The 8,084-nt window shown below is 43.2% G+C and overlaps 1 protein-coding gene across 3 annotated transcripts in view; it reads left to right on the forward strand.

Moving 5' to 3' along the window:
- The window catches only part of IRAG2 (inositol 1,4,5-triphosphate receptor associated 2), a 29,945-nt gene that overhangs the window by 21,186 nt on the left and 675 nt on the right, over positions 1 to 8,084 (forward strand). For all 3 annotated transcript variants that reach the window (XM_038154946.1, XM_038154947.1, XM_038154948.1), the window contains 15 exons: positions 16 to 62; positions 146 to 210; positions 311 to 427; positions 1,839 to 1,921; positions 2,046 to 2,118; positions 2,871 to 2,925; positions 3,011 to 3,038; positions 3,579 to 3,719; positions 4,100 to 4,234; positions 4,976 to 5,123; positions 6,022 to 6,065; positions 6,661 to 6,738; positions 6,847 to 6,911; positions 7,347 to 7,448; positions 7,587 to 7,688. In XM_038154946.1, coding sequence (XP_038010874.1) covers positions 16 to 62; positions 146 to 210; positions 311 to 427; positions 1,839 to 1,921; positions 2,046 to 2,118; positions 2,871 to 2,925; positions 3,011 to 3,038; positions 3,579 to 3,719; positions 4,100 to 4,234; positions 4,976 to 5,123; positions 6,022 to 6,065; positions 6,661 to 6,738; positions 6,847 to 6,911; positions 7,347 to 7,448; positions 7,587 to 7,688 — 1,283 coding nt within the window. The remainder of the gene's footprint in view (positions 1 to 15; positions 63 to 145; positions 211 to 310; positions 428 to 1,838; positions 1,922 to 2,045; positions 2,119 to 2,870; positions 2,926 to 3,010; positions 3,039 to 3,578; positions 3,720 to 4,099; positions 4,235 to 4,975; positions 5,124 to 6,021; positions 6,066 to 6,660; positions 6,739 to 6,846; positions 6,912 to 7,346; positions 7,449 to 7,586; positions 7,689 to 8,084) is intronic.

Below are 8,084 nucleotides of genomic sequence, written 5' to 3' on the forward strand. Positions count from 1 at the left end.
TCTCTCTCTCTGAAGACTGACCGTGAGGAGTCAACACCAGCAGCCACACTGATTGCATCCAGGTCAGGTGTTGTGCAAGATTTAAAAGCCTTTATTAAGATCTGCATCATGTGGATGAGTATCTGAAAGAGTTTTGTTTTGGCAGTGATCACTTAACATTAGCCCGAGAAGCTCTTGCATCCTCAGTGGAAAGCACGGCACCAGTACTGGGTGAGTCCTTAAACCTGGGGCACTGGAAGTCCTGGATGTGCCCAAGTCTGTGTGTTTACTGAACAAAGAAAGCTGTGTTTTCTGCTGTCTGGTGTTGCAGGCTCCCTTGTTATGGAGGAAAGCTCATCCAAGGGCTTACATGAGAGAGGGGAAGATGTGCCAACTTCTGCAGCTACAGAGACAAGCAGCAATAAGGACCCAGCTGCTCCCATGTCAGGTACAGTGGCTGCTGCACTGCCTGCTGTTCACCCACTGAGGAAACTGTTTGCTTCCAGCACATCTTTGAAGTGAGGAAGCTGAGTAAGAGCAACAACATGAGAATGTCTATTTTTGCAAGTGTTTTCACCTGCCAATGCTCTCAAGCATCCCTGAAGCTCAGTAGGAATAAAGTTTTTTACCCCTTTTACCACAGCACTACAGACAAGGGAGCATGAAACAACTTGGTGAGATCTTGAGGCTTGCTCAGCTGGCCAAACAGTGAGTGGGTACAAAATCCCAGGCCATTTTGACAAGACAAAACATGTTTTTATGGGTTTAAACAGGTATTTAGTTCAACAGTACCACTAAGCACTTTCCTCTCTTTCAAGGCTGGTGTGCAAGAAGCTGGGATGGGTCAAGAGGAGAGATGAGGCTAGAGGCATTTGAGTATTGTTCTGTCTTTGCTAGAGCCATAAACACCCACCAGATTCTTATCAGCTCTAATGGTTTTCTTCCACTGAAAAATTATAAAACCAAAAATGGAATATCTGTACACACTGTATTTAAGCTATTTTTATGAATCTTATCTGAATAAGCAGCACAGAATACCCGTATGCTTGTTTGTAAATTTTTTTTGTCTTTACCTCAATATAAGACTATGGTTTCTTGTTTGGTTTTGTTTCTTTCCTCAGTACTATCTTCCTGAAATCTAATTCTTTCATTTAAAAGCATTTTCTTTCTACTAATTTCCCTCTACTGTTAATTTTTATATGTGATCCAGGTGCCTTTGGCTAAGAGGAAGCAGACATGCAGAACAAATTTAAAGAAGTCCCAATAGCTTTAAAGTCTGAGAATCCAGCTATCTGTTGCACATCTCTGAAGAAAGTGTTTCTAATATTAGAACTGATAAGTCTCCCCTTGTAGGCTTCAAACCTGAAGCTGGAATTTTTCTGGTTTTTTCTTTTTTGTTTTTCCCTGTGCCATTTCTTTGGCTCACATCTGTGTGTAACTGCATAAACAAAGGAGAAAACAATATATTCTAGATGTTTTTAAAGGTATAAATATTAATTAAAAGCTGCCTCTTTAAACAGCAAACATACCAACAACAAAAAAAATCTCCATGCTGGTAGCAAAATAATAAAATTTATTCATCCAAGGGAATTTTACTGTAACTCCTGCATCTTTAACTACAGGAAGTACATTATATTCTCAGCTGTGGACATATAACACTTCTTATGGGGATTTTTTTATCATACTACTTCCTGTGTGTCTTTATAGTGTTCTTTGCTGCCTCCTCTTTTTCTCAGTGGTCTTTCATGGCATTTGGTGCAGTTTTTTAGCTTGGTTGGCCCATGGCTAAAATGGTGGGTGTTGGAAGCTGGATGTGCTTTATTAATTGCTACATTTGGATTTGGGAATGTTTTCCACAGGACCAAGTCAGATCAAGAGGGAATCCTCCCCGGCCATGGAAGAAAACGAGCCTGTGTTTCAAAATGTTTTGAAGCAAGACCCGGTAAGAGTGCTGGTGACAGTGAAAAGCCCAACTGGGTTGGCTGAGCAGTGACAAAGGAGGGGATAGGCCCCTACAGAGGTGGTGTGGCTGCTCCCTTGCTCTAACTGCTCTGATGTGCCCTTAGGAAGTGGACCAGGAAAAGAAAAATAATAAAGAGTGGAGTGAGGAAGCACCAGCTGTGGTTCCCAGCAGGAAAGGTAAGGGGGTTTTGTTGAACACCTTCATATTACTGGAGCATAAGCTGAGCTCAGCATAAGCTGAGTCCAGAGCTGTGTAGAGAGGTGCAGGGAGTTGCCTGTCCCACACGAAGTGTGATCAGAGGCTTTTGTTTTAGGGCTTGGTACCTGCAGTTGGAGATCAAAATGAAGAGAAGAACAGTGGTGTCATGCAAAATCTGCTGCTCTAATTTATGCAGAGACTGACCTAACCAGCTCCACATTCCTTGAGACAGGAGGAAAATTCTTAGCTACAAAGGAGTTAGGATATTTGAAACAGTTTTGGCACTCCTGCTCTCCCCAAAGATTTGTAAAAGAAGCCATCTCTGTGCTATCCATGATATAGAGGAGCAGGATGTTGTTTCTCCTTAGACATACCTACTTTTCAAATCACCTCCTCTTTTGCCTTTGGAGATCACTAAAAGCTGGTGAGGTAGTAAATTGCATAACATCCTGAAGCAAAAATCTTCAATTAACCATTTCTGTGCTAATAAGATGCCAGCTGAAGTCCTCTGAACAACTGATTTTTGGGGCTTTGCACAGGTGGCAGTGCTGTGGTGCCTCACAATGAATAGAACCTGAGGCACATGAGTTCTTTTCAGTGGTGAAAGCTTAACACTGGAAATATTGAACAGGGGCTTCTGTGGAAGCTTAAAAGACTCTCTCACAGGTTGGTTTGGGGAGGCTATTTTTTCACCTTAGTCTGAAAATGGGGTTTTTTTGTCTCTTCTCAGGGAGTTCACCCACTACAGGTAGCATTAAAGGAGATAAAACCAAGCAAAATGAGCTGTAAGTGTTTTGACTTTCAGTGATTGCCTGCAGGTATGAATTTAAAGCCACAGTCTGTTCCATGGTTCTTTTTCTCCTCCTACAGTGACTCTCCAAATGAGAAAGAAGTGGAGGTAAGTCTCAACTGCTTGTATCCTGAAGTATTTCAGATATTAGATCTTGTAGATAAACTCTGATTAATATCTCCTCCTATGTAAAAGAATGATTCAGCTTAAACTGGATGTATTTCTGTAGGCTAACTTCTGAAATCACTTTCCAAGCCTAATGGAAATTTTTGCAAGAGATGGGATGGAGAAAGGTGGAAATCTGTAAAATTGAACAAAGACTTGTCATTACTGTGACATTTGTTTGCAAGCTTGAAGGAGCCTAGCTGTGACCTCCTCCCAGGCAGAATGTGCTGATTTAAGACAGTTTTTCAAAAGACACAGATGGCACAGTGTGCTGCCAGGATGTCACGTCCTCTGGCTGCAGAACATTCCCACCATCACTACAGATGGGAAGATCTGCTTTAAGGAAGTGGGTCACGTTCACTTCTTCTGTATCTCTCCTAAGCTTTGGTCACAGGGTATAGCCCCAAATGTCATATCAGTGTCCAAATCTACTTATACTTCCACATCACTTGGATTCCTCTGAAATCTTTTCCCCCACAACAGGCTGAATTTCTGAGGCTGTCTTTAGGTTTTAAGTGTGACTTGTTTACCTTGGACAAAAGAGTAAAGCTTGAAGAGAGGTCCCGAGACTTGGCTGAAGAAAACTTGAAAAAGGAGATCACAAATGCTGTGAATATGTTAGAGGTCAGTATTGGCCAGGGCTGTTAGGGTGGATAGGATAAGCAGATGTGAGTGTCTCTCAAAACAGCTCTTTAAATGGGGGGGGAGGGTGTGCATGGGATACATGATGAGCAAATATGAACGAAGTTCTGGAGCAATGCAGTATGAAGGGTAACCTCAATCCAAGTGCATTGCATGCTCAGCCAGCAGGGAGTTTTTCTGTTGCACAAGCATCTGACCCCTGCTTCAGCTGCTTTTATGCTCTGGTCTCTGCCCACTGGAGCTCTCTATCCAAGTTACACTGATTAAGGACGTTGATGTGGGCCTGAATGCAGCTCCTCAGTTCAACCCTTCATTCTCTGTTAATAATTTACACCAGTTTTCTTACCAATGTGTGCTCTTAGGCATTAGTTCCTTTGTGTGAAGAAGATAACCAGGCACAGGAGATCATTAAGAAGCTGCAGAAAAGCCTGCAGTTCCTTAGCCAATATGCAGCTCGAGTTGCCAGCAGAGCAGAGATGTTGGGAGCTATTAATCAGGTAACACTTTCCATCTAAAAGTACTTTGTACAAAGCTAAAAGCTTCTAGCTGCAAAGGGATAGCCACATTTTCTTGCTGGGCTTATGGTTCCAGGATTGCATTTGGGAATCTGGTGTGTGTAGTCTAGACTGGTCAGGACAGCTTAGTCTTGGCCTTCTCTTCTCTCTTTGATAAGGAATCCCAGGCACTGAGAGCAGCTATGCTGCACTAGATTTGTGCAAAAGCCCACAGCAAAAATAAGGTTCTGGTTGAAAAATACAAATAATAAAGACTTTGCAGCAGTGAGATGTGCAAATACCAAGCAGTGTGGTAACAACAGCCTTGATGCTGCAAAGGTGGTTCTGTGCCTTATGGAAAGGGCAGCTAATCAGCTAAATCTATGGAAAATGACAAAGCCCTGCTCAAATGTTAGGTGTAGTTGTGCATAATACATCAAAGCAGCACAAAAATATGACTTGGCAATACCAGCAAATGCATGGTGGTAGCGGAGATTGTAGATCAGAGGAAATGATGATGATGAGTTGTAAGAGCTTGGAAAACTGAATACTGATTCATTTATTTTACAACAAGAAATGATCCCCAGAGAAATGAAACCTGTGTACCATGTGCAGGACAGGGGTTGTAGTGAAGCTTTAAAAGGGAAGATAAAAGTGAGATAGCAGAGGAGCGCAGGTGCTTGAGGGGAAAATCTCCAAATAAGAGGCAGTTCCTGAGAGCTGCTGCATTCCCTGCTCCCTCAGGAGAGCCGGGTGAGCAAGGCTGTGGAGGTGATGATCCAGCACGTGGAGAACCTGAAGCGCATGTACGCCAAAGAACACGCCGAGCTCGAGGAGCTCAAGCAGGTCCTGCTCCAGAATGAGAGGTCCTTCAGCTCCCTTGGAGACAGAGGTAACCAGGAAAAGCCTCCTTCCCCTTGCCAGCACCTGCCAAACAGGCCCTTATAGCTGCAGAATAGTCATATAATCCCTCTACATCTTAGGTGATAGAATTCTATGGTGGTTTTGTCCCCTCTTCTAAAAATGGGGGGGGAGGGGTGATGATGATGACACAGCCATCTATTAACACTATTAAAAGCAGCTCTCTAAAATTAAACTTGTACCTAAACTGTAATGGATTTCAGGGGGTGTGTGTGGGACCACTGCAAGTACACAGGAATGTCCTGGCTTTCAGCAAAGTGCATGGCATGTGCTGGTGATAATCTTATTCCTTGTGAGCAGTAAGTTTAGGTACTTGCTCACAGTAGCTATTTCTAGGTAGATGAGCTTTGGCTGCTCTCTACAGCCTGCACCCTGCCCTTCTGTACATGGGAATTACAAATCCCTTAAGTGCAGGGGGCCTCTATTTCCCCTTTTAAGCAGCCAGGTTTGCAGCCAGTGCTGTGCACTTGTAGCTTGGCCAGGGAAGTATTAAACTCTTCTGAAAAATAGGATGTGTCTTTTAAACACCAAAAGGGAAGTCTTCCACACCATAAAATCCTTGCAGGAGCCTTTTGGATTACAGTCCTGACTGTGAAAGACAGTCCTGTAACAGGGCACTACCTCAATAATAGAATATATTTGATAGTGACAGAAGTTGATGTTTGCAGAGGATGAGTAATGTGTGAACGTTATGAACTTATTTAATGAAATACAAAGCTGCTTGCTGAGACCTCATTTCTGCTTTCTGAGAGTGCTTTGCTTAAACAAACACTACAGAAAGTCAGACCTTAGGCTGCAAATGAAATTCACTGCACTCCTGTAAGCAGCAAGCTCCTCCTGTAAAGCTCTGATGTTTGATCTCTTCACAGATGAATCTATGAATAAGAAGCTACCAGGTCCTTTTAACTTTAAGGTAATGGTCCTTACATGAAATTTCAAATTTTAAGTGTGTGTGTGTGTTTTCCTTTATGTGCTGGTGCTCTGCTATATGCTTGACTTGGCGCTTTTCTGTCACAAATATGGGCTGGTATCAAACATGAGGATCTACTTTTCAGGCACCCCACCAACCTTCTAAGTGGTCCCCCACAGAAGATGAAGGTGAAATGGTTGGGCTCTCACTCACTGGTTAAGAAATATTGTTCATGTGTGGTTCTCTTGGAATTAAAGGAGGGTTTAGCACAAAAATATGGGAGCAGTTCAAACTGAGTGTAGGAATTCCTGTGAGCGAGGTTAGGGGAATTTAGTTACCTTTAATGTTGGTATTTTGCTGGAAGCTGTGCAGCCAGCCTCACTCAGGTGGGCAGAAAGCTCTTACTGTGGAAAGATGCTGCTTGAAAGATTGGATTTGATCTGCACTTAAGAATGGATTCTTTGTGTGTTACTCCACGCTAAGTGTCAGCATCTCTTTTTTTTAATATAGTCTGTACAAACCAGATGGTATTTTGTGTGCTCAGTGGGTAACCCAGTTGTGCCTTGCTAAGAGCCAGTAATGCCTCTTATTTGTGTAGCCCTCGTCAGCTCTGCGGAGAGTTAGCATTGCAACAGTGCCCAGGAGTGCTGGGAATGCAGGGATTGGGGTGCCACTGGTAAGTAAGGGGTGCTGGAGGGATGCTGAGGTGCTTTACCTCCCCAAAACTGGCCAGGATGAAGCATCAGAATGCCAGTGCAGTAAATGTGGTAAATTTCTCCTCCAGGCCCAGTTCCATGAACCTGATGGGGATGAACGGAGTGACAGATTCAGCAGGAGATCAAGCAGTTGGTAAAGTCACCTGGGCTTGTCTTTGAACAGGGGAAATATTTTTCAACTCTAGCTATGCCTGTTGTAAGCAGTTTATGGAGCATCTTGGAGTACAATAGTGTTTAGGCTACACCTTTCACATGAGTTTTATGTGCTGTAATAGGTAAATTAGCATTATGAGCTTACCTTTTTTCTTTATTGAACATTGAGAGCTTTAAAAAAAAATCCCACCACTTTCTCGCTTTAGAATTAAAATATGAAATCTAAATATTTACAGCAGATGGATCTGTAGTTTTTTTATTTTGTTGGGGCTTTTTTTTTAATGGTCCTAATTTCAAGCAATTAAATTTGTAAGCTATTTGTCTGTGGTTAACCAAATGAGTAGGCTGCTGCTAAATTTCTGATTTTCTGCTATCTGCTGGGGAAAATCAGACAAATTTGTTTAACACATGGCAGGGGCAGGCTAGGGGTGAAGCAGAACGAGAAGCGTCCTTCGCTGCAGAGGTTCCTCAGCACCTATTCCTGGGCAGAGTATGAAGAGGAGCCTTTTGAAACCAAGTAAGTTCAGCAGCAGCCTTCTCCCAGGTGTGCTGGTTTTGTTTTTAATGAGCTTGTAATTCACCACCTGGTCAAGGCTATAAAGCCAAGCTGTTGGGAATTTGGCAAAGCTTTGGAGCTGTTCATTCTTGTTTACAGGAATGAGCAGTTGGAATCACCTGCTGAAGTACAACAACCAACTAGGAAGGAAAGTGTCTCTGAAAAAGGAAAATACCCACCCAAATGGACCCGTGAGTCAATGTAAGTTTCTTTCACAAGTTAAAGCCATGTTTGGGAGGTGCACATGGGAAGAGGGCTCAAAAAAAAGGCCAGGACTTTCAGTGCTTTCTAGGAGCAAGATTTCTTGCTGCTCTTGCAAGGCAGCTTTTGTGAATCCTCTTCAGAACCAGTGTGAGGAAGAGGGAGCATGGGTGGACGGGTGAGCTGGGCCAGCTTATCAAGAATTTGCTTGCTTCCTTGACTGTATTTTAAACTCAGAACAGAAGCTCCCCCTGCACAGCTCCCAAAACAGTAACAACCCATCACTCTTGATGTTTGGGGGATCCAGTTTGCTCCAAGGCTTTGTGGGGTGGGGTGGGAAGAGTTGCCCTTTTTGGGGAAACAATGAAGGGCTCTGTGCTTTCCTGCCCTGCCCAG

This window comes from Motacilla alba, chromosome 1A, assembly GCF_015832195.1.
Source record: "Motacilla alba alba isolate MOTALB_02 chromosome 1A, Motacilla_alba_V1.0_pri, whole genome shotgun sequence".
Taxonomy (NCBI): domain Eukaryota; kingdom Metazoa; phylum Chordata; class Aves; order Passeriformes; family Motacillidae; genus Motacilla; species Motacilla alba.